Source organism: Pteronotus mesoamericanus, unplaced genomic scaffold, assembly GCF_021234165.1.
Source record: "Pteronotus mesoamericanus isolate MK-2021 breed Mesoamerican mustached bat unplaced genomic scaffold, CSHL_Meso_final scaffold_137, whole genome shotgun sequence".
NCBI classification, from domain to species: domain Eukaryota; kingdom Metazoa; phylum Chordata; class Mammalia; order Chiroptera; family Mormoopidae; genus Pteronotus; species Pteronotus mesoamericanus.
This window is the reverse complement of record NW_026555306.1, coordinates 3,219,368-3,245,157: the sequence shown is the minus strand read 5'-3', so window position 1 is coordinate 3,245,157 and position 25,790 is coordinate 3,219,368. Positions and strand designations below refer to the sequence as shown.

Below are 25,790 nucleotides of genomic sequence, written 5' to 3'. Positions count from 1 at the left end.
TTTAGTAGGTATTATGTTCTTTATTTACTTCCTGTCTTCCCCCCTAGAATGTGGGTGCAGGGACTTCTGTTTTGTCCACAGCTAAACCCCCAGCACCCACAGCGGGTTGGTGGGGCGCACAGGAGGGTTCAGTAAGTTATCTGGGACGGAAGTAGCATCTGTCCAGCCCGTAGCCTCAGGCCTGCGTCTCTCCCCGCAGGACAAGGGACCCCCAAAAGCAATATGGGTCCCTTGCTCTGGACATGCTCTGGGACCTCAGGACCCCAGGTTTCTCTGAACGGCAGCCCTGACCCCCCTTCCAGAGCCTGCGTGGGCCCCAGAGCCTGCGTGGGCCCCTTCCCTGAGTCAGTGATGCGAGGGGGTCAGGCATGCACCCCTGAACCCGAGGGGGCCCCTGTCCCAGGGGTGGTGGACAGATCTGGGGCCAGCGAGGGGCTGCGCAGGAGGCCCCGCGGTAGGATGAGGCAGAGGATTTGCAGAAGAGGGGCGGGCTGCGAGTCGGCAGCCAGGGGGCAGCTCTCCAGGAGCCCCCACGTTCCTGCGCAGAAGAATTACAAGGCGTGCGAGCTCCCGCGGAGTTTCCCGCCTCCGCTCCCGCCGAGGAACTGACTGGGCGTCGCCTGCGGTCCGCAGGCCGGGAGCAGCCTGTGAACCGGGGCCCCGCGTTAGCCCAGGCGTCGCAGGAGGCTCCGGGAGAAGTGCTGGGGGAGGGCGGGGGCAGGAGCGAAAGGGGAGCAGTCCCCTCCCCCAGTAGAAAGGAAGGGAAGATGGGTATTTATGACACGAGTTTCCCAAGTTACCAAAAGAAGGACTGAGTCAGTAAATGTAGAAGCCTGCCTGCTCCCCTCCTGCTACCCGGCTCCCTAGAGTGAACCAGAGTCTCAGGTGGAAAAGGAAATCCGTTTTGAAATTGCTGTATTCACAATTATTTGGTGTGGACTGTTGCTTTGCACATATCTTTCTGCTTTGCTTTTTTGCAGCTGTTTTTGTGAGGAGGGTAAATCATATTTTGTTTAGCAGCTGTTGGCTTGATTATAACTGTTACCTATTTAGCAAGAGGTTCACATATATGAGGGGCAGCGTGAAGCTTACAACGGCCCTTTGTGGGACTGGCTGTTGTTAAGCCTACATTGCTGGTGGAGAACCTAAGGGTCGCTGAGTTTAGGATATTGCCATGTATTCATCACCAACTACGTGCTAGGAACTAGCGGTATCATGATGAGGGAAAGGGAAAAATAATAACCCCTTCTTCATCTTTACCTCTTTTTTTTATCCTCACCAGAGGACATTTTTTCATTGATTTTAGAGAGAGAGGAAGCGGGGTAGAGAAACATCGATGTGAGAGAAATGTCGATCGGTTGCCCTCGATATGGGCCCTGACCAGGAACTGAACCAGAAACCCAGACACGTGTCCTGACTGGGAACGGAACCTGCATCCCTTCAGTGTCTAGGATGGCACTCTAACCAACTGAACCCCACTGGCAGGGCCCCCTCTTTATCCTCAAACAGGGAGACATCCTGGATTCTCTGGGACAGTCCACGTACACCTGTTGGCCCAGCAGAGTTCATAGCCCTGTCCTTTACTCTTAAGTGTCGTGGTTTGGACAATAAAGTACACCATGACCCTCCTTATAGACCTCACTGTACAACACATGAGGCAGAAATTAATTTAAAAAAATGTACAGGTAATTTAATAACTACAGTTATGATGAATACAAAGAAGGAGTGGAAACCATGTGGGGAAAGCAAATAGAGATATTTGTCACCTCCTCAGAGGAGACACCAAAGGAACAGTAGGTGACAATTGAGATGATGGAAGTGAGGAGGCTGCACATTCCAGGCTTGGGGACATCAAGAAAACAAATGAAAATTCTGCACTGCATTTTAAACTTGTCCTCACTATAATCACCTTTTAATCTCATTTCTGTTTGTTGATGCAACAAGAAAACAAGTATTCTTTGCTAACTGCAAGGGACTCTGGTGAGTTTTTATACTGGCTGAGTTAATTATAACAAGACTAAATAAAGGAATTAGATGAGTTAACTATTTTAAAATTTAACTTCCTAAAGCATACAAGGAGTGACTCTAATTTAATTTCCTATTAGAAAAATACCAAGATTAAAGGCAATGGAACAATTACCCATTGATTAATATTTCAATAAATGCTCACAAGGGCATGCTGCAATTTTGGGCTGACAAGATACAGACTAGATAAAATTCTAACAAGTGGAAACTCACCCTACCTAGCTAATGATTATATTAGTAGTATCATTAAGGAATCTGCTGTGCAAATATTTACAAAAGACTAGCTAAGGGTCTTGCGATCTTAAAGCTAAGGTACAAAGGTCTTGAGTTTCGCAAGATTCCTCTATGTAAAACTTGTGCACCGTGTGTAAAAAGTCCCCTGGGGGGCAGGAGAGTCAAAGCATCTTCCAGGGCAGCAAGAAGGGCAGGGCGGCTGGGGGAGTCGGGGAGTGAGCGTGAGCAGGGTGAGGCGGGGAGGAGGCAGTCTGTGGGGGTGGCCGTGGTCGGAGCTTGGGGCCATTCCTAAGAGTCATGAGAAGCCACACACACACACACACAAAAGACCCATTTTTGAGGGTGACCTTCAGGAGAGACCTGATCAGATCTGGGCTTAGGCCTCACTGGCCAGGGTGCATGCTAGGAGGTCACTGAGCAGGTGGGAGCAAGTTCCAGGTGTCAGGAGATGGTGACTGAACCAGGGTGAAGATGGTAGGAAGAGATGGGAGAGGTCTAATGTGTAAGATATTTATGACGTAACAGCAACATAACTTAGGGGTGAATTGAATATTCATTCAACCATTTGGTATTTATAGAGCACCTACTAGGTGCTGGGATTCATTCTGGGTACAGGAAACAAGAGAGGAGAGAATAGAGGTTGGTCACGGTAGGTGCTCAGATGTAAGGCATTTGTAACGGGAAGATGATCCTACCGTTCCCTCTGACAAGGACTCACGAAAGAGAATTCATTTTGGAAGCACAAATCATGAGCCATTTGGGGACTCTTGCATTCGAAGTGCCTGTGGGGCATCCACGTGGAGACTCTGAGTAAGCGGTAGACACACAGATCCAGAATTCAGTTGAAAGCTCTGGGCTGGACATCAAAATCTGAAAATTATCTGCATTTCAGTGATGGGTGAAGCCATTATCTAGACAAGATCAGCTGGCAGAAAAAGTACAACAGTCAAGGAGGGAAGAATGAGCCTGAAAGGGAGGACAAAAGACCAACCAGAGAAGCAGAAGGAAAATCAAGACTGTCTTATGACACAGAAGCTCAGGGAAGTGAGTATTTCAAGAAAAAGGAAGTGGTCAGTTATGTCAAATGCTGTCCAATTGCCCAAGGGCATCCAGCTAATAAGTGGTAGAGCTAAAGTTTAAAACCAGGTCTAACTATTGAATAGATGGTGCTGGGACAAATGACCAGCCATTTGAAGACAAAGTAAACCCCTACCTCACACCAATTATGTACACTTACACAGTACATGCTAGCCATGGTAAAGATCTAAAAGTAAAATACAAGACAACAATATATTTTTTTAAATAGACAAAGTTTTATAATCTTAGTGTGGAAAGATTTTCTTAAGGCATTATAGGAAACATAGAAACCATAACAGAAAAAAACTAGATTTTTAAATAGACTTGGAAAAAAAGGTTTGCAGCACATTAAACAGACAGTGTTAATATTCCCTATATTCAACGATGCACCAAGAAAATGATTTTAAAAGATGAACAGACAGTTCACAGAAGATGGGTGCAGTCATACATATGGAAAAAGACAATCATTTCTCTTATGTTCAAGAAAATGCAAATAAAACACTGCTGATATACCATTCTCTGGGTTGATAAAGCATTTTAAAACTCATCACATTGCTGGGGGAAGGAAATGCTAAAACTTTTTTGGAATGGTTTTGGCAATATTTACTAATATTTTAAATGTAGCCCTCTCTCCTGATCTGGGTACTGGATACATGGGTGTGTTCATGGTATAAAAATCAATAGAGCTCTTCACTCTGTTAATTCTCTTAGCTCTATAAATGTGTTCTATTAAAAAACACATTTGAATACTTTTTCTACATGCATGTTATTCTTTAGTGCTTTTAAAAGGAACTGAGACACAAAACATGCACACCCACAAACTCAGCAATACCAGTTATGGCATTCTTTTCTTCATTTTGCAAATTGATAACAGAATGGCAAACACCCCAATTTATTTTTAAAATGGGCAATGGAGCCCTGGCTGGTTGGGTCAGTTGGTTGGAGTGTCATTTCATGCACCAAAAAGATCGCGGGCTCAATCCCCAATTGGGGTGTGTACATGAGGCAACCAATTGACATTTCTGTCTTGCATTGACATTTCTGTCTCTCTCTCTCAAAAAAAAAAATCAGTAAACATATCCTCAGTCGAAGATTTAAAAAAAATAAAGATGGGCAATGGAGATGAACAGGCAATTGACAAAAGACAGATCCAACTAGTAAATCCAAGTGGCCAGCAAACATAGAAAAACACTCATTCTCCTGAGTGGTCATAAAAATGCCAATTAAAGTTACAAAGATAGATCGCTTTCTACCCATACCTTTAATTAGTGCTAATACCCACTTCTGGGGTGAATGAGGGCTCCGTTACATTACTGGTAGAAACATGAATTGTTAACAGTCTTTCGGGGAAAACAATCTAGTCATATCTATTACATATGTGAGTCTTTGACCTACAGTCTCTATTTATAATGCATAAGTGTGTCAGTGTGTCAGTGTGTAGGGCTATATGTCTGGTAACATTCTGTGCAGCACTGGGGCGGAGAGGACTGGAAAGCCTCAAAAAGACTGTCAAAATGGTGAACCTAGATCATATTATGCAAGTATTATATACAACAAATTAGATGTACTGAGCCGGAGAGATGCACGTGAAATACTAAGTGACAAAAGGCAAAGTGATATGCATGGTTTTGATTTTGTAATATATGTCCTTCTCTGTTAGCAGGTATTTGCACATATGGTTTAAAACCAATCTCTGGAGCTAGGAGGCCTGTGGCTAAACCCTGGTACCACCATCGTCTTCCTTTGCCCACGGGGAGATAACCTCTCTGGGCTTGTTTCCGTAGCTCTAAAAGGGAGCTAATCATAAAATCTATCTCACAAACCTGCTGGGAGCATATGCTGAGATAATTCACGAACAGTGCTTAGAGATGCCTAGTGCGCCATTGGATGGTATCGTGGGCACAAGCATCATCGACCTGAGCATGGAAAATATGCTGGAAGAATACATGCCACACTGTTCTCACTGGCGACCTCAGGTGGGCGGAGCTGGAGAAGTGGGACACAGGTGATTAACATTTTGCATCAGTTCGACTTGTTACAGCTCACATGTGATTTTTGTCTTTTTTCTATTTCATGGTGCTTTATTTTTGTTTCATTTTATTACATGTTGGTTTGGGGTGTAGGGCTTAGTGGTTAGACAATCACATGTTTTACATAGTGTTCCCCTCAATGGTTCCAGTACACCAACTGATACCATATGTCGTTATCATAATATTAACTATGTTTCCTAGGCTTTACTTCTGTTCCCGGGACTGTTTTGTGACTACCAATAAGTGTTCCTTAGTCCCTTCAGCTCTTTCACCCCGTGCCCTAACCCTTTTGTCTTTTTTAATCCACAAAAGTAGCAGAACAGGAGGAAGAGCAAACCAGGGAGCGCACGCCGGCACCTCACCACGTGCTCCAGGAGGACGTGGAAAGGGGGCCCGGGCAGCGCTGGGGCCCCAGGAGAGCCTTCTGCCCCAGCAGGTGAGTCCAAGCTGCTGAGTGGCGCTGGGCAAAGGATCCTTCCTCTCCGGACCTCAGAGTCCCCCGGATGCAGAACGCAGCCGCTAGTGGCACCCGCGGAAAGCACGTTGATTACTACCAGGGGCCGATTTGAATCCGAGTCCCAGTGGTGCTTGTGCAGCACTGAGTCATGTGTCTTCTAGGGGTTCAACCCTGTCCACTCATCTCATCTCACATTGATCCTATTATTCATTATCATCCCCATTTTGCAGGTGGGGGAAACTGAGGCACGGAAAGGTTAGGTCATTTGCCTGGGCCCAAGCACTGGAATGTGGCCAGAATTCAAACACAGGCCACCGGCTCTGAATCCGGCTTCTGGGCCGCCGGGCTCTCCTATGGGCTGTGTCTCAGCAACATGACTTCCCTTCTCTCAGCCTCACTTTACTCAACTGCGAAACTGGCTTCTCAACATCCACCTCTGTGGTTTGCTGAAAGGGTTAAATGGCATTGGGCTTGGGCTGGGGGGAAGTGGCTAAAAAATGGGGGTGGTTGTTACCTCATTCCCTGTTGGAACAAGGAAGAGGCCCTGGGCCTCTTCCTGGTGTTCAGTTCCCGGTGGGGCTCAACGGTGGCGACCATCCGGGCCGCGCCTTCCAGGAACCACAGCGCAAGGCGCCCGGGGACCTGGGCGCCCCTCCCCGGCCCACGCCCTCACAGGGCCCAGTGGGGAGAGGGGTCCCTTGGCTTTTTCATGGGTTCCCCTTCCCCACTTCCCTTAGACCCAACCACACGGCATCCTGGTGCAGCCCGGCCAGAAAGGGAAGCAGAGCCTGGGGTCCCCTGTAACCTGCTAAGGAAATCCCCCCAGAGTGTGAAGCAAGGTTTTCCGCAACCCCACCACACCCCCCGCCCTTAGCCCCCAGGATATAAAGGCGGCGGGACGAGCCCCACACTCGTAGCCAACCCTGCGCGCCCTGCCCACCATGACCCGACGGGGCGCGCCGGTCGCCTGGGCCCTCCTCGCCCTCCTCGCCCTCCCCGGGCTCGGAGCGGAGGAAGACGACGAGACGTGCTGCGGGCCCATCGTGCCCCGGAGAGAGTGGAACGCCCTGGCCTCCGACTGCACCGAGGAACTGAAACTGCCGGTGCGTTACGTGGTGGTGTCGCACACGGCGGGCAGCCACTGCGACACGGCGGCGTCGTGCCGGCAGCAGGTGCAGAACGTGCAGTACTACCACAAGCAGAAGCTGGACTACTGCGATGTGGCCTACAAGTGAGTGCGGGGCGGGCGTGCGGCCTGGGGGACGGCAGGGACCGACCGGTCCCAGAGCCGCCACCGCGGTCTCTTCTTTTCTCCCAGAGTCACCACGGAGGGCCGGGCGCGTGCAGGCCGCGGAAGTGCTAGGAGGCGGGAAAGGGCGGGCGTCCCAGTCTGCTCCCTGGAAGAGGCAACAGACTTTACCAACACATGCAAGTGTCTGGTGCCTTTGTTAGGAGGCAGCGACCAGGCCGGTTAAGCGTGGGGGGGAGGGGGGGGAAGCGGGGCGCGGGGAGCAGTTCCCAGCTCTGCTCCTGGCTGCCTGAGCTCCGGGCCAGGCAGTCACCCCCTCTCAGCTTCCTCCTCTGCCGCCCGGGATTACCGTCCACCTGGTCATTAGACCCAGGAGCGCAAAGCACTCAGGACCCTGCCTGGCATGTATGTGGTCGGAGCCGGAGTCCTAGACTATTGCCATGAGGCACCTGTTAGGTGCTGGGCCACCTGCTGGATGCTGGGATGGGGACACAGCCATGAACAGTGGGAACCTGGCCTCATAGGATGTAAAGACCAGCGGGGAGAAAAAAGTCAGCACACTGAGTTCCGATGGATGCGGATGGAAGCGATGGATGAGATTGGCGAAGGGCAACCTCAGAAGCGGAAACCCGGCCCTCACAGGCACCTTTTGAAGGGCAGGGTTGGGCAATGCCATCGTTCTGGTGGCTCTGGGACAGGGAACTGAGGAAGTGTGGTGAGCCAGGGACACCGCGGGGTGAAGGCTGTGAGGGATGAGCTGGTCAGGGCACGGGCAGGGCAGGACGGGAGCAGGGAGGAGCGCACGACCAGGGAGGGCGGGTTGGGAGGGATGGGAGGAACCAGGGGAGGCTGCGAGGACTGGTTCTGAGGAAGGCAGGAGCCAAGGGAGGGCTGTGAGCCTTAGGTATAAGGCGCTCCCTCTGGCTGCCTGGGGAGCTGGACTCTAGGGCACAAGGGCAGAAGCAGGGTGGGGACTGATCAGCTCTGCCTCGGGGGCCCATGCCCGCCAGCTCCCTTCCCAGGGGTAGCAGCCTGGAGTCCAGCACAAGGCAACATTCGACCCCCACAGGTTCTCAGATGTCTGTGAGCAGCAGGATCGCCTCACTGGAAATGCAGGTTCCCTTAGAAGGCTTGGGGTTGGGGAGGCTGTGGTAAGGCCAGGGAGCCTGGGAACCTCACTCAGAGAATTCTAGAAGCTTCTAAGGGTATCCCCCAGCTCTCCCAGTTCGAGTTTACAATCTGAAGGTTCCAATGTCACGGTTTGGCTTCCGAGTGTTCCCATCCTAAGTGTCTCTGTGATGTTACAAAGACCTGAGCTTGGCTCCACCACCTGCGGCCTAAGTCACCTTACAGAAGAGCAGACTGCAGTCTGTTCCTTCGATTTCAGGACTCAGAGTCTGGTTCAAATGTCCTGAATCCTCCTTCCTTGTCACACCACGCTCTCTCGGGGCCTCAGGTCTTCCCCTATAAAATGGGGCTCCTGACTGCACCCATCTGGCGGTGGCAGCTGAGGTTTAAACTAGCTGTTCCCATTTAACAAATACACAAGGAGCACCCATCTGTGCCAGGTGCTGGGGACACAGCAGGGACATAACTGGCCCAGTCCTGGGGGTCACTGTATTTCTAGTCTCTTTGGAGCCAGATGCTGAGAGTTTGGCTTCCTAAGTGGCAAATTCAGGACCTCAGATCCACAAGTTTAAACATGCTGTGCATCGCTGGCAACCAGCGAGCCACGGGGCTGAGGCAACACGTTTCTCCAAAGATGTCCATCTAGTTGATTCCAACGTGTCAGGTCCATCTCGCTCAACCAATACGTGTGAAATGAGTGTTAAGGACCTGCCAGGATCGGACATCTCAAAGGGGCAGATACTGGGGCAGAGGGTGCATGTCTGAATATGGCCCCAGCCCTTCGGTCCCTGATCCTGATGCCCAAGGGGACCCCTGGCAGGAAGCAGGAAGCAGGCTGCAGGCTGGGGTGAGGGCATTTGAGCTTCTCTGTGGTTTCAGAGGCAGGGGCCTCTGGGGCGTGGGCTGGGGCAAATCACCCCGCTTTCTAAGCCTGCTTCCTCGGCTTCTAGCGGGGAGGCCACCGGCGCCTGCCACGGGTGACTGGCTGCATGGGAGTCCTCAGCGGATCAAGCGCTTGGCAAGCCCTTCAGGGAGGCAGGAGAGGGCAAGGGATCGATCCCGGGGGTGGGAGTCTCAAGGACCTGGGGGAGGACCGGGCTCTGCCCGCCTGTGTGACCACGGGCAGGTGCCTGCACCTCTCTGTCTACAGAACAGGGGGCACGAGTGACTCGTGGGCTGCTGTGAGGATGAAAAAAGGTGCACACCCGGCCTTGGCCTTTCAGGGGCCGCCGTCATTATTGCTGAGGAAGGAGGAGGGTGTGGGGGAAGTTGTGTGTGAGTGGCAAGAACAGGGGCAGGGCAAGTGGAGGAGGGGGAGGGGTCCTCCTCCAGGAAGCCCTCCCTCATTCACCAACCTCCCTCACCCCCAATGCAGCTTCCTGATCGGAGAAGACGGGCTGGTATATGAGGGCCGGGGCTGGAACTACACGGGCGCCCACACCAGTCGCTGGAACCCCTACACCATTGGAATCAGCTTCATGGGCAACTACATGGGTGAGTGGCTGTTCAGCCAGTCAGGACGGGGCTGGCACTGGGCCTGGGGCTGGCACAGCACGGCGTGTGGCTGTTAAGAGGCTCCGCCACCCACGGGCTCTGTGACCCTGGACAGGGGACTTTGCTTTTCTGAGCCTCAGTTCCTCCTTTTTGGATAATGACCATTTTCAACCACGTGGTTCAGATGAGGACTAGGAACTCTGTCTAGGTTCTTAGGCCAGTCAGTCCATGGCATCTAAGAAGTGCTCGGGAATAGCATCGCTGTGGGCGGGACCCAAGGCCCGGGGACAGAGGGGGCATGCGCGGGGATCAGGCCCCCCAGCACCAGCTGTGCAGGGCACCGTTCTGTGGGCCTCACATGAAGTAGCTCATTTTATGGCCCCGTGGCCCTGTGGCAGGTGCCTTCACTCTCTCCTTTCACAGATGAGGAAAGCCTGAGGCTCAGAGGGGTTAAGTCACTGCTAGGGAGAGGCAGATGACTTCCTGTCCCGGGTCCTAGAGGGCCAGCTGGAACCACTCCCCACGCTGCCACTGCCCCCGCCCCCTAAGGAAGCCCCAGCCTAACTGCTGCCTCTGGTCCCCGCCCCCCCGCCCCCGCAGAGCGGGCACCCCCGCCCCGGGCCATCCGGGCAGCCAAGAGCCTGATAGGTTGCGGAGTGGCTCGCGGAGCTCTGCTCCCCAAGTACAAGGTCAAAGGACACCGGGATTTGCAGCGGACCCTCTCTCCAGGCGACCAGCTCTATGAAATCATCCAGAAGTGGCCGCATTACAAGTCGTGAGGCCCTATCTCCACTCCCCCCTCACCCCCGGTCAAAACCGATGGCCTCCCCCTCCAATAAAGGTGCCACTCAAACTGTGCTCATGTGTCCTGCCTCGCACCTCCCATCCCGACCTCCCAGTACTGTCCTCACTGGTGTTCAGAACCCAGAGGCCCCAACCCTGAACCAAGACCCCAGAAATGCCAGCTCCAAAGCAACAGCACAGCCCAGAGCCCAGAGGTCTCGTGTCCGAGTGCAGGAATCAGCCCCAGGCCAGCCCAGGAGTCGCTGGCAGCAGCTCGTGGGGGCGCTCCCGGGCAGCGATCCATGCTGAGACACCCCTCCCCACCACACAGCCACACACAGCCTGGGCAGAACCTCTGCTTGGACCCCTCCGGGGCTGGGCTGTCCACTACGGCCCCGCAGGTCCCCAGCTTTCACTGCTTTAGACACTGTAAGGCTTCTCTATGTCTGACCCCCAATCTGCCCCCCAGTCACAGATATGCCCAGAAATGCACACCAGTCCCGAGGACACCTCCCTCCAGTCCTCATGTCTCCCCCCACCACCCCTACCCTTCAGTCATAAGCTGAGGGATCCTAAAGGCAAATGTTTATTTACAAAATGCACAGACCCTCCCTCCCGGCCTGCAATGCCTCGGGGAGCGGAGATGCAAGGGACTCATGCGCCTGAGACCCCAAGAGCACCGGGAGGGGCCGGGCCTGGGGGGACTGGAAGGACGCACCGCCCCCACCCCCAACACCAAATCCAGCGGTGGATAGAGGGTGAAGGGACAGTGCTCCCTCCCTGAGGTCACGACCGCGTGTCTAGTCGGTTCATGTATTCCTGCAAGGCCTTCAAACGGGCGTCTATTTCAGCCATGTCGGCCGGCTGGTAGTCGGAGCTGTACTCTGAGAGAGCAGGCGTGGGTGTGGGGGGCTGTGTGGGGTCTTCAGCCGCAGGGAGCACCGCTGCCCTCGGCACCACCCCGGCAGGCTCTGGGGCACGTGAGGGAGAGAGGTGATGTCCTGGGCTCACCTTTCATGGGGACCCAGCCCCCAGAATTGGCCAGGCGTCTCTGATGGCGGCCACATTCCACGGGGGTGGACTTCTGCAGCTGAGGGAGGCATGAAAGAGGTCGGACACCCTCCCTCTACTCCTGCCCCCCAAATCCCACCAGAAATTCTGAACCTAAGGACCTCAGAAAAAATAAGAGCTCCCACCTATTAGGCACCTATATAAAATAATTTTGTATCTTCACCAGAACCCTCTGAGATGAATACTATCACCATCCCGTTTAACTAATTAAGAAACTGAGGCAGAGGCTGAGTAACTACCTACGTTGGAGTCACACAGGTGCTGTGAGGCAGGTTGTGGTGCTCTCAATCAGCGTCCTCTGCCCCCACCCCACCCGCATTCTCCCCTACAATCTAGTGGTCTCAAAACACTGTGTCCAGAGACATTTCATATGTGCCTTGACAACCTGATCCCCGGAATGGAATCGGGGAGAAAGGAACAGCAGCTTCTGGTGGTTTCATGCTGCCCCTACCTCCTTCAAGGCCTGAGGAAAGACACTCACCATATTGGACCCACTCAAGGTTGTGGGACTGGGGGGCTTCCCGCGTTGACGGCGAGCGCTAAAGAGGGAGGAATCAAGGACCAATGGGAGGAGTCTTTGGCACCTCCCACCTCATCCTTCTCTGCGGTTTCAAGGCTCCATCACTCAATTTGCCTGCAAAAGACTGTTCCCAGTCTCCCCAGCCGCCTGTATGTTGGCGATCCATGCCGGTAGCCCCAAGTTTTACCGTCTAGGAAGGGATTCAGAGAAATCTTCGAACTCGCTGCAGGAGCTGGCAGACGAGCAGCGGCTGCGGAAACTGTCCACTAGAGGGAGACGGAGATGGTGAGCCTCCAGCACTTGCCTGCCCCACCCAGCCCTCGTGCCGGCGCGGCGCGGTCCAGCCCGGTTACCCGAAGAGCTGCGGTTTCGGGAGCGGTTAGCCGCATCCCCTCGGCCGGTCACGGCAGCAGGAGGACGAGTCTGGCGAGCCCAGGAGACTGACGGCCCGTCCCCGCTTCCTCCGCTGCCCAATCGGTTCCGCTGCCGCTGCTGCTGCCTGGGAAACCGAAACGAAACGCATGCCTGTGCGCCCGGCCAATTCGGGGAAGGGCCTCGCTGTGACCCTGCGGGTTACAGCCAGGGCGGGTGACCCTCTTGAGGTCACACGGAGGAAAGGAAGAGATGGAGCAGGTGACAGGTGATGGAGACAGAATGGGAGACGGTGACAGATGAGGGTGCATGTCAAAGGACCAGGTAAAGGGACGGAGATATGGGCAGGTGAGGAGGAAATGGACGCTAACTTCATCTTGATCTCTCTCAGTTTCTTCTCCTTGGCTTTCACGAAGGCTGTGGGGTCAAAACGGGGCATGCGACCACCTAGGATGGAGCGGATGGGTGTGGAGAGAAGGAGAGGCTGAGGTCACAGGATGTCTCCACCGCTCTAGTCCGTTCCACCTCCTCCCATGAGCAGGAGAGCGCAGGGCAAGGCTGGCACAGACCTGTGGGCGAGGGCGAGGGGCGGGCAGGGCGGCCTCGACCCCGGGCCCCGCGGCCACTCTCCCGGGATGAGGAGCGGGCGGCGCCGCGGCCACGGGACGTGGAGCGCTCCCGGGACGACGAAGCCCGGTCCTCCCGGACTGAGTGCGGCATCACTGGCGGAGTCCGTCTCCTGGGAGCACAGGACACACTGTCAGTCTCCCCCAGGCCATGACAACTCCTATCCCAGTCCTCTTCTCACACCTCACCATCTTCTAACCTTCAGGTCCATCAGTTGCTAGATATTCACGCCCTCGCATACGCCTACGCCCCTCCAAGAACCTTCTCCCAGGCTCCGCCCCTCGCGGAGCCCTATTATCCCTTCCAAAATGCACCGTCACTTCCCTACTGTCTAACCATCTTCTTCACCTGACCCTTCTTCCTGAGGTTTCCCATAGTTCCCTGGTTTTCCCTCACCAATTTTTCACTCCCTAACGCCCGCCGATAAAGACCTGCAGAAATCACCCAGATCCCCACCTGCTGGTGCATGCCCTTTTCGTATAGCTAGACCCTCAGGTCCTCCCTTTTCCCAGTCCCTTTGTCCAACCCCAGCCCCCTGAATCCCACCTCAAGCCCTGCCCATCTTTCCAGACCCCACTCACCTTTTCCCACTCTCGGAGTCCTCCGCGCCAAAGGCTGTCTGTCCATTAGGGCCCTCCTACCCCACCATCCCCGCTCACTCTCAGGTTGCACCCACCCCCTCCATCCAGTCCTGGCCCCGCCCAACTTCCCTCAGACTCCGGCCCAAGCCCTCCGCCTGCCCGGTCGGCGGCCCTGAGGCCCCGCCCACCCAGGGCCACGCCCCTCACCCCCTCCTGTAAGTGGCCAGCTCGCTGTTCAGCGCCTTCAGCCGCACGCGCAGGCTCCGCTCCGACGCCTTCACCTCCTCCAGCTGCGGGAGTGGATAGGAGCACAGGAGTCCAGTCTGTGGCCCAGGTCTGCGTCCCCGCAGGCCGCCCCTGCCAGCCGCCGCTCTCCCTCACCTCCTTGGCCAGGCGACGGCAGTCCTGGCTGCGGCGGCCGGACCCGCGGTACCCGAGACCGCGCTCCTGCCTCAGCTCCAGCTCCAGGCTGCGCACGAGCCCGCGCAGCGCCTCGGCCTCCTGGCGCGCCGCGCGCCCGGCCAGCGCCTCCTCGCGCGAGCGACCTAGCTGGGCCTCCAACTCTCGCTTCTCAGAAGCCAAGCGCGACACCCTGGGCGGAGAGCGTAAAGGGAAGAAAGCGAGCCAGGGGGAGCAGAGGGGCGTGGTTCCTTCATCCCCATCCACGGAGGTGGGCAGGCACCACCATTTCACCTCCCCCCCAAAGGGGTGGACCCACCACACTCCCCGCTGCCCCCATGGTCCCATCACCTCCCCTCCTCCACCTCCCCCATGTGACAAGGAACACGGCCACGTCACCCCCATCCAGACCACGGGCCGCCACAGCTGTGTTGAGTTCTAATTACATCACTGGTCTGTCCTCCTCTATAACCTCAAAGCCTAACCGTGAGGTGCTGACCCCAGCCCAGCATCCCCTCGACCCCTCAGCCGGGTCTCATTGCCTCCCGTTCACCAGAGGACTCTTCTTAAAGTGCAGATACAATCAGGCCACCACAGTGCTCGAAACCCTTCTTTGAGAAGAAGATGTACACACAAGGCTATTACTTGCAGCACTATTTGTGACAGCAAAGCAGTGGAAATAACCCAAACGTACATCAACAAAGAACTAGTTGAATTTCTATGGTACATCTACTAAACTGAGTCCCACACAATTATAAGAAGGAAGGAGGAAGATTTCTATATCCTGTCACCAAGTGATAGTCGGGATATAAGTTTAAAAACAGTGCAGAAAAATGTTTAGTATGTCTCTTCATGTAAAAGGGGGAATTATTCATTATATACGTTCTGTTTTCAAAAATATATAAGGATAAATTGAAAACTTTAAAAAGGGAGGAATAGAGGTGGCAGAGACACAAGCTGGATGCCTCTGAATGTACCCTCTATTTTGGTTTTGAATTTGGAACTACGAAAATAACTTATATAACTAAATTTTTTAAAAAGCAATCAGTAAAACTTCTTTTTCTTTTTCTTTTTTTTTTTTTACAGTGGAAAGAGTGGATGCAACTAGATTCTGCCACATGGCTGTGTGGTCTTTTTTTTTTTTTTTTTTTTTTTTGTCTTGGTAAGTAAAATTTTTAAAAGAAACTGGGTCAAGCAGATCTAACTATATCAGATCAATGGCATATTGGAGAATTATGTCAGGTGACAAGAAAAAAAAAGAAAACCTGTTTAGCAGTCAGGAAATAGCCTAAGGACAAAAAGAACTGCAAAAAATTTTTGAACTTCATTCAGTACTCTTACTATTGGTAATTATATTGGTATTATTAGGATAAAGAAAAATAATTATGTTACTATTACTAGGAACTAAGACTGTCAATATGAGAAAAAGGCACACAAATAAAAGAGGTTAAATAAACACAGACATCATTTTTTTTCTTTCTATAAAAGTACCTACTTTCTGGCTCTTTCTAATAAAAAGGCATAAAGGCAGTGTCTACCCAGTGGCAAAGACACCCCTAACAACCAGACTGTGATTTCTATATCCAATTTCCCACTAAAAGAAACCAGAGCTCCTTGGAAAAAAATTTTTTTTCACCAGTTTTGAGGCTATACCAGTTCTGAGACTAGAAAGATACAAAGAAGTCCAAGACATGTTGGCATGCTAGAAAATGAGGAGGCCATCAAAGATGACTCGGGTCATTTCAGAAGGATGTAGGAACCAAAATGAGGGTGTTCCTACTGGCCAAAGATAAGGCAATATAAGCATCAAAAAGAATACCTGCAGCTCTGGTTGGTGTGGCTCAGTAGACTGAGCACCAGCCTGAAAACCAAAAGGTCACCGGTTCAATTCCCAGTCAGGGCACATGCCTGGGTGGCAGGCCAGGTCCCCAGTTGGGGGTGTACAAGAGGCAACCCAATGATGTATCTTTTGCATATCAATGTTTCTCTCCCTCTTCTCTTCCTCTCTCTCTAAAAATAAATAAAATCTTTAAAAAATAAAAAAGAATACCTGCAGCCTTGGCCAGGTGGCTCAGTTGGTTGGAGCATCGTCCCTTGCATTAGAAGGTTGAGGGTTCAATCCCTGGTCAGGGCACATACCTACGTTGCAGGTTCAATTCCCTGTTGGGTTTGGGATACATGCAGCAGGCAACCAATAGATTATGTTCTCTCTCGTTAAGTGTTTCTCAAAAGACACCATTAAGAGAGCGAAAAGGCTAGGGGAAGGAAGGGAGGAGGGTTTCTGAAACACATAAAATTAACAAAGGGCTCATATCCAGTCTATATAAAGAACTCCTGGAAATCAAATATGAAATAGATGACCAGAAGAAAAACAGACATGACAGGTGAATAGGCAACTCACACAAGAGGAAACCCAGGGGACTACTAAACACATGAAAAAGTGCCCAACCTCATCGGAAACTAGGGAAATGCAAATGAAAACAACCAAGAGGTGCTGGGCTGATGAGAATTTTATGAGAGAGGGATCCAGCTCTCCACGTCGGAACTCGTCAGTCCCAGCAGCCCCTGACAGGAGGCGGGTGCACAGCTCCCCAAGGACGGTGTCTTTCAAAACCCTGAATCCGATTAGCCTATAGGCTCAATAACCACTTCACCAGAGACGTGAAAAACAGAGCAATACATTAACCATGGAGATAAAATCAACAAAATCTAGACTAAAGGAAACTCTATAGGACAAATACCCTGCCTTCTTCCACAAATAAGTAGCATTAAAAAAAGGGGGAGACTAATAAAAGAGATTCAAGAAACACATCACACATTGCAATGTATAGCTGTATTCAGATATTAATTCACACAAGTCAATTACAAAAGACATTTGTCAGTAGTAGAGATGTGTTAACACATACACATATTAAGGAATTTTTGTTAATGTTGTATGTAATAGCACTGCTTCTGTTTCTATTTTAAATGCCCTTGTATGTTAAAGATACATACTGAAGTGTTTATGGGAGAGAAAAGTCTGGCATTTGCTTCTTTGGGGAGAGGGGGAAACATAAGTCAAACAATATGCGCAGCACGTCATGACCGTTGAAGCTGGGGCACAAGTACGTGCATATTGTACTGCTGGCTATTTTTGTGTGTGCTTGAAATTTTTCCTGATAAAATATTTTTCAAAATCTGTGGTTCCCCCAAACTCTCCAAGGAGCTTCCCGCTCAGCCCCTTCCAGTAGATATCTCCCCTCCCCCCACCTCCCTCTTCTGGGGTGCTCCAGCCAAAAGATACCTCTCTTGGCAAAAGTAGTTCCCTCTTCCTGGAACTCTCCTCCTCCTCTAGGCGGGTATGACTCCACTCATCCTTCAAACACCACTTCCCCGGGAAGCCTGCCTGCCCTGCGCCTGGCTAGGTCATGTCCCTGGTCGCTGCTCTCCTGGTGCTCTGTACAATTTCCTCCCTAGCTTCCTGGCTGCTGTTTATCAGCGTTTTTTGTCTGAATCCTACCTCTATGAGGACAGTCACCAGCTGTCTGGCCACTAGGTGGGAACCTGGGCTCTGTGACCATGCTGCCCACATCCAATCCTGCTACACTTATTACAAGCTGGGTGACCTTCACACCTCTGTGAAGTGGGACGATAGTAATACCTACCTATAAGGTGGCAGGAATCTAGGAAGAGAGCTTAGACCACGTCTGACATTGAGTAAGAGCTCAATAAACATTAATAGTGCCAGGTGGCATGCCCAGTACACAGCATGAACTCGTTAAGTGTTGGATGAATGAACGAATAAACGTTGGGAGTCTTCCCAGACTCCCTGACTCCAAACTGGGAAGAAAAAATAAGAAGCCACCGTCAAACGGTGGGATCTCAATGCAGAGGGCGCCCCCTTGTGGTCATCCTGGGAAACACATGCACGCAGGCATGCACCCACTGGCCTGAGAGCAGGACTAAGGAGGAACTGAAGGTAAAGCTCATCCTGCTTCCAGCACCGACCAGCCAAGCTCCTCAGGAAGACCCACAGGGTCCTCCAGCCTCCTGAGCTCTCACACCCGGGAGGGGAGAGGCCTAGTTCTCCCTGTCAGCCCTGAGGGCTCACTCAGTCCTGGCCTAGCAGCTGCCAAAAGTACACAGTGGCTGGGGAACTCAAAGGGGCTTGGCCCTGGTTGCCTGGATTCAAAGTCTAGCTTGGCCACATTACTCGCTGTGTGACCTGTGGCCAGTTCTCTAACCTCTCTGGGCCTCAGCTTCCTCTTCTGTAAAATAGGAACAATAGTAACGCCTATTTTGTGAGAATTAAATACATTAAAATCATAAAGCACTGAGTAGAGTCCCTGGCAACCCAGTTAAATGCTCAAAAACATTTCCTACTGGTATTACTACTACTACTACTACTACTACTACTATTACTATTATTACTACTACAACTATTGAAAATATGATCCCTCCCCAATGTGTGGGGTCTCCTCCAGGTGGAAACCAAGTCCCCAGTTCAGCTCCCCCTCAGCCCAGGGCACGCAGCAGGCACTCAAGATGTCAAAAGCTTCGCTCTCTTCACTTCACGCTTCCAGTCCCCTTGTTCTCCCCACATTCCCACCTAACACAAGGCCTTTGCACATGCTGTTCCCTCTGCTTAGAATGCTCTTCCCTACCCCCGTCTCTGACCCACCCCAAGGCCTCATCCGGTTCCGGTTACAGCCTTCCATAGCACAGGCTCCCTTTCCTGACTAACACTACCTCCGCTCGCAACGATGCACTTGGGTGGTTTTGTGGTCAACATCTATCTGCCCCCTGTCTTGGTCACTCATGTGAGGGTCAGGGAGGGGACCAGAATAAAAGAGACACTGAAGTGATATAGCACTTCTTCCCACCCTGTCTTCGTACATGTTGCTCCCTTTGCCTGGAATTCCAGCCCTTACCCAGCCGGGTCAGGTGCCCTTTCTGAGATCCCCAATCCTGCCCACCGCACCTTCACAGATCTGTCTCGCCCATGGGACTGGGAGTCCCAGGGCAGCAGGGCCAGGATTGTCTCGGTCACCACTGTGTCCCCAGCACCCCCCAGCACAAGGTGGGCACAGAAGAGAGCTCAGAATAAATATTCGGTGAATGAAGGACTGGAGTCCTCCCAATAGCGCTGACCATAGAGCCCCGCAGTGCATGATGGGATGTGCCACCCCCAGCCCCAACTGCCCACCCTGCCCAGACTCACTGCTCCCGCAGGTGCCAGATCTCAGAGTCCCTGGTGTCCCGAGGGTCCTGGCCGTCCAGCCCTCGAAGGCGGCCCAGCTCCTCCTTCAGTGAGCGGATGATGCCCTGAAGGACCACGGGGTCTGGCTTGCCCTGGTACGGGAGGGGCAGCGGGTAGTGAATCCTGAGGAGGATTAGAACCAGGACATCTCAGAGGCCAAGAATCCCTGAGGGTATCTACCTGACCCTGAGAGCCTCAGGGGAGGAAAACACACAGTTCCAAAAACCTCACACTCCCAGAGGCTTAAGTTCCAAAAGCAGCTCTGAGCTCCCTCCCTGGCCCCTTCGTACCAGTCAGCCTCCCCTAAGACCCTCTCACATAGCGATCGTGGAACCACTGGGTCATGTCACTTGCAGCCAAGCACAATCCTAACTGAGGTTCCATAATAGCGGACTAGATGACGTGACCTGGGTCCCCGTTGGCTGCAGGAAGGTAGGGCACCTTGGTGGGCTGCCCCTCACCAGGTGCTATTCATAGAAGATTGGTAACTTCCCACTAGAAAATCCAGGAGCTATTAACAAAGGGAGGAAACACTTTCCCCAGCTGCCCAACGGCCATTCCCAAAGGCCTTCTCCCTTGTTGCCTCCCGCTGTAAAGACAGACAACCAGATATTCATTTTCCCAGCATTCCTTTCATGTGACCACTTCTAGCCAAACATTATAGGAAATCTGCTGGGAGTCTTCCAGGAACACTTTTGTTTTCCTAATAAAAAAAGGAGATGGCAACCAGCAAGCACAGCCTGTCCCTCTTCCTCTCGCTTTGCTACAAATGCACTACCTGACGGTCCAGCAGCCCTTTCATGACCATGAAGAGATCCGGATGAAATCAAAAAGCCCACATATTGAGGATGACAAACGAAAACAAACAAACGAAAAAACAAAGAAGCCAGAGCCCCTAATAAAACTGTTGAGTTGCCGCCACCTACCTACACATCTTGTTAGGTGATAAACTCCTGCTTGTTTAAGGCAGTGGCAATGGGTACCCTGCTGCTTGTAACCTAACACACTACATGATACAAACCTCAGCACTGAAGATTCCAAAAGCAAGGTTTAAGCAGCATCCCCACCGGGCCCAGGATATCGGGGTCTAACCACATCCTCTCCCACTGGCTCGCTAGTCTGGACAGAAAGCCAGCCCTTTGTCCCACCTGTCAAACTCCACGGAGTAGATGAGGATCAAGTAGCGCTTGGAGTTGAGCTGAGCAGACCTTGAGGCCAAGGGGCCTGGGCGGCCCCCCATCTTGCGGTTCCTTAGGGCCTCCAGATCTGTGTAGGTCAACAGGTCAAGGGTCACCGACTCACTGCTCTGTTGGGAGAGGGTGGGAGGAGCTGCCACAAGACCCAGCATGGCGAAACCCAGAGCACACAACCCACACAGCTGCGCCACAGCCTGACCCGTCTCTGGGCTACTCCCTACACTGTGCCTGAGGAACCAGACGGCTCTGTCCAAGGTGCTGGCACAAAGGCCTCGCGAGAGGGACAAGCTAGAAAGAATCTAAACACTCATCTAGCCCTGGCTGGTGTCGCTCAGTGGATTTAGTGCGGGCCTGTGAAGCAAAGGGTCACCAGTTCAATCCTCAGTGTAGGGCGCAGGCCTGGGTTGCAGACCAGGTCCCCACCAGGAGGGCATGCAAGATGCAACCACACATTGATGTTTCTCTCTCTCTTTTCCCATCTCTAAAAATAAAAAATAAATAAGGTCTTTTAAAAAACATTTTAAGTGTTCAACCACGGAGGATAGCTTAGGATTGTGGCTGTCCTTGTTTTGTCCATAAACCCCTGGGGATCCCTGAGGCCCTTTCAGGGAGCCAAAGAGGTTAACACAATTTGCATAATAATACCAAGATGTCATTTGCCCTTTCTGCTGTGTTGACATTTGCACTAATGGCGCAAAAGTAATGGTGGGTAAATATGCCGGTGCCCATTAGCAGAAATTCACAGTGGCAGCAAATGTAGGCGTAGTCGCTGCACCCTCTGATGCCACGCAGTCTAGCCAGGAGGGCGGGAGGGAGAGAGAGATAGACAGACAGACAGATAAGAGGAAATGAAACCTAGGAACGTTCTTAATGATGCTGTAAAAATTGTTAACTTTACTGCAGCCCAACCCTTACATACACAGCCCAGTACTACTCTGTGGGACAAAAGGGAAGCGCGTGCCCCGCCGCACACCAAAGCGCAACAGTTGTCTCAGGGAAAGCACTTGTGCAGCCGTGTGTTGAGCTAGGGTAGCCGCTTGCACGGAACGCCACTTTTATGTGAAAGAACCACTGACAGACAAAACTAGGGTTATTCAGCCTTGGGTGTCTGGCAGGTGTTTTCTCAAAAGTGAGCACAGTGAGCCTGTCACATCCAGAAAAACTGCTGACGGTATTTGTTGCCAATAATAAACATTCAACTATCAGAGCAAAATTTGGAACTTGGGAAGCCTTAGGTCTGCCACCGTGTGCTCGACAGCCTCTGGATGTTGACAGACTTTCCCGATGAGATCACTGAGGAGCCTGACAAACGTGACTTCCTGATATTGTACAATGAAACACGACATCTGGAAGAGCTGCACAACCCAATGAACCAATAATTCCATAGGGCCAATATGTGATGTTACAAAACGGGTAAAATACCCAGGCAAAGTGCAAGATACACAGGTAGATTTTATGTAACAGAATACAGGAAGTTCATTGCTATGGTTTCAGGCTCCACATTGCAACCAACCTGTCCAGTTTTAATGTGTTAGCTAAGAAGGATATGCACAATTGTCTGAAAAAGCTATTAAAGGACCCCCTTTCCAACTATGTATCTACTTAAGGCAAATTTTGCTGCATATACTTCAACCAAAACATCACAATAGACTGAATGCAGGAACACATAGGAGAATCCAGCAGTTTTCCATTAAGCCAAATACTAAAGAGATTTGCAAAAACGTAAAGCAATGCTACATTCCTTCCTAATTCATTGTTTTAGAAAATACATTCTTCATAAACATGGTACTGAGGTTAACGTGTAACAGTACTATTGTTATTTTTAAGTGAATTCATAGATATCTTTAAATTGATCTTTTTTAATTTATAATATGGCAACAAATACTGATAAATAAATCCTGCATTTAAAAAAAGCTCTTTGGTGTCCTCAGTAATTTTTAAATTATTTAAAGCATAAATAGATCTTGAAACCAAAATGTTTCAGAATCACTGAGTTAAGAGAAATCATGATGAATGACGATTCGATGGAATACTAAGCAACCACTAACAAGGATGACAAACTCAAAAGTTGTTAATAATAAACATAGACAATACCTATATAGCACTGAATTTAAGCCAGGCATTATTCTAAGCTTTTAGGTATAACTCATCTAATTTTCACAACACTTTGAAATGAGGCCCACTGTCATCCCCACATTACAGACAGGGAAACTAAGGCACCGAGGGAAGTAACTGGCCCAGGCTCCCAGCTAGTAAGTGGCAGTGCCCCCAGCTATTATGCTATCATGCCTGCAGATGCTGAATTGTTATCAGTCTGGGTGGGAGATGGGAAGGGGATTAGGAGGGGCTCTCACTTCCTAAGTCACACACTACTGCTGTCACAGTTCCATGAGTGCACATTTTATCTGTAATCAGAGGAATAATGGAGTTCAGGTTTAAAATGACACCTGAATAGCATTCCTTGTCACTCTAAGTTTCAACCTGGTTTTTTTTCCCCCTATTACTACTTTTAACTACTTGACATGATTTTATTTTCAGTTGTCTGTCTCTCCCACTGGAATGTCAGCTTCATAAAGACAGGGATCTTTGTCTCTTTGTTCCCTGTTGTGTCCTCATGCCAACAATAGTATAACAAAATGAATGATTGGCCATATTCAAGGCTGTAACTAAATTGTCATGAAATATTGTCGAACCTTTCAAAAGCAGGTTACAGAATACCTTGGGAAACACAGCAACTGTATACAGGGAGAGGCAAAAGTAGGTTCACAGTGGTTCATATGGAAAATAATACAATAAATAGATACTAATAAAAGAATAAGCTCTGTTTCATGTGCTCACAACTGTAAATCTACTTTTGCTCCACCCTGGATAATGACAGATCTAAATGCACGCACACATATACACACTCACAGAGGTTCACAAATAAAGAGAGAAATGGAGAAATGACCGGAGCGATTTTCACCAAAATATTACCAGGAGTGAGTATGAGGAGTGAAGTGATTTTTCCTTTCTTTTTTATATTTCTCCATGGCCTGAATTTTCTACATGAGAATAACTCTCAATAGAATCAAAATAAGCCATTTACATGTGGGAAAGAAGAAAAGAAAGAGCTAGCCGTGCGTGTTCAATGAAAGAGAACACAGAACTTCAGATGGGTATCCAGAGACAGGAACCTCCCCCAGCCGCACCCCCAACTCCTACCTGGGTCAGGGCTGACTCCAGCATGTTACAGAAGATGTTGAACTGTTTGAAGTTCCCTGTCTTGTGAGTCAAATCTTCGATGACTGAGTGAGGAGAAAAGTTCTTTCTGAGGTCTGACCACTCGCCCCATCCAAGAGCCATGCATCCAAGCTTCCCAACTCTCCCTGACCCCCGTTCCCCTGGCCAGAGGGATGAGCCCTACACCCCCGAGAGCTTTTCTGGTCAGGTGGAAGAGGCAGGTGGGCAGGATCCCTGGTGGTCTTGTCTTCTCGGAGAAGCTGATTGCAGAGAAGAACAAGCGAGCCCCCCTAAGCAGGCACACTCACAGCTGGCATCGAACTCGCCGCGCCACTGGTCTGCCGTCATCCGGTCCTCCACCTCCAGCTCCAGCACCTGCCCAGACACCAACACCCGCACAGCGTGCTCCACACCCCGGAAGATATAGTCCACCTGTAGACCGGTTGGCTGGTCCATGGCCAGTGTCACTGGAGGAGGGGATGAGACAGAGACCCAGAGGGGCTGAGAGCCCAGGCTCAGGAGCTGGAAAGCCAGAATTCATTTCCTGGCTCCACCATTTACCAGTTGTGGCACCTTAGGGAAGAGACTGTGCCTCGGTTTTCTCTTCTGGAAAATGGGTATAATAATGGCACCGACCTCATAGTGTTGCCGTGAGGATTAAATTGGACAGTGCATATAAAAGCACTTAGAACTGTGTCTTGCATATTACTATGCCCAATACACGCTGGCTGATAGAATATACGATTTCCAACTAGAGAATCGTGATTAATACTATTGATTATGAATCCTTATACTCGTTATATATTTATCACTATTCACTCACTGATCAGCAAACATTTGTAGAGAAAAATCTAGCTGGAAAGGGGGACAGAGAGTATTGCGATGAGGTGGGCAGAGATTTTAAACAGGGGGTCAGGGCAGGCTCTGTGAGAGGCCGACATCTGAGCGGAGAACTGAAGGTCAGGGGGCCGCCACATGACTGACCCTCTAGGGAAAGTGGTCCACGCTGAGAGAACAGCCAGTGCCAGATAGGATCAGTGACACATGTAAATTACATCGCACTGAAAACTGATTTTATTAATTAGTCTGTTGTAAGCGTAAGCACCTTCTCTCAGCCAATAGAGCTACTAACTCACTGTTAGCTCTACAAGGAGCTGGAAGAGAGTCAGTTCTCCACCTGGAGTCTAAGTGCTGGTTCCAAATGGGAGCCTCAGGCGGCCCGGGTTCAAATCCAGGTCCCACCATGTGCACAGACATGAGCAAGTTACTTAACCTCTCCTAGAGCCAGATTCCTTATCTTTAAAGCACATGCCACCGTGGGTGCTAGGGACCGGGGATCAGATTACAGTCCCACCCTCAGGAGGGTGGCAACAAGTCAGAGGTATAAAAATGTCAAGCAGTGGGGAAAGGGAATGCTGGGGGGTGGGGGCTGCTCCTTCGGCTAAGGTGGCCAGGAAAGGCCCCTCTCAGCAGAGGCCTGGAGGGAGCGGCAGAGACGGGCGGATGCCTGGGGAGGAGTGTCCCGGCAGAGGGGGCTGCCAGGTAAAGGCCCCAGGTGAGTAGTTCCCAGTTTGTCCTGAGCACAGCAAGGACAGCGAGAGGGTGGGAGGGGCTGAGTGATGAGAGCAGAGGTGGACGGGCAACGATGTTCACACAGGACAACTAAGTAGGGTAACAGTGCCCCTGTCCTTGGACGGGTGTGAGGATTAAATGAATTAATCGTGTTGAAATCCTTGGAGGAACTGAGCCGTGCCTGGCATACAGCAAGCACTCAATACCTACCAGCATCGTCATCGTTATTATTATTGCTTTGTTGTTTCTGAGCTTGAAAGGGACTACGGAGACAAGGCCAGCCCATTCCCTCCCCAGTGTACAGATAGGGAAACTGAGGCTCAGGAAGAAAAAGAGCCCTGTCCAGGGTCCCACTGCTGCTCCAAACACAGAGCCACCCGGGGCTGCCCTCGACCCAGACCGTGGGGACCTCTCCAATGCCTGATCCCCTCTCCCCCATCGCTCTCTTTAGTCCTCGCACTTCCCCAAGGAAGTTCTTCCTAAAGTCTGATATCGGAAAATACCATGTTGTGAGTGA

The 25,790-nt window shown here is 51.3% G+C and overlaps 2 protein-coding genes across 2 annotated transcripts; one reads left to right on the top strand and one right to left on the bottom strand.

Moving 5' to 3' along the window:
• Positions 1-6,764: 6,764 nt before the first annotated feature.
• PGLYRP1 (peptidoglycan recognition protein 1) lies at positions 6,765-10,473 on the top strand. Its single transcript, XM_054588484.1, has 3 exons — positions 6,765-7,054; positions 9,576-9,694; positions 10,295-10,473. Exons 1-3 carry the CDS (start codon positions 6,765-6,767, stop codon positions 10,471-10,473), a joined length of 588 nt encoding a protein of 195 aa, XP_054444459.1.
• A 633-nt stretch (positions 10,474-11,106) lies between these two features.
• On the bottom strand, positions 11,107-24,164 carry CCDC61 (coiled-coil domain containing 61). Its single transcript, XM_054588483.1, has 13 exons — positions 24,010-24,164; positions 23,684-23,766; positions 20,435-20,592; positions 19,248-19,409; positions 14,030-14,240; positions 13,856-13,938; positions 13,010-13,179; positions 12,812-12,887; positions 12,422-12,567; positions 12,256-12,334; positions 12,030-12,087; positions 11,489-11,567; positions 11,107-11,361 (listed from the first exon to the last, which is right to left on the bottom strand). The coding sequence occupies exons 1-13, from the start codon at positions 24,155-24,157 to the stop codon at positions 11,264-11,266; spliced, it is 1,551 nt and encodes a 516-aa protein (XP_054444458.1). The 5' UTR covers positions 24,158-24,164; the 3' UTR covers positions 11,107-11,263.
• Positions 24,165-25,790: the final 1,626 nt, after the last annotated feature.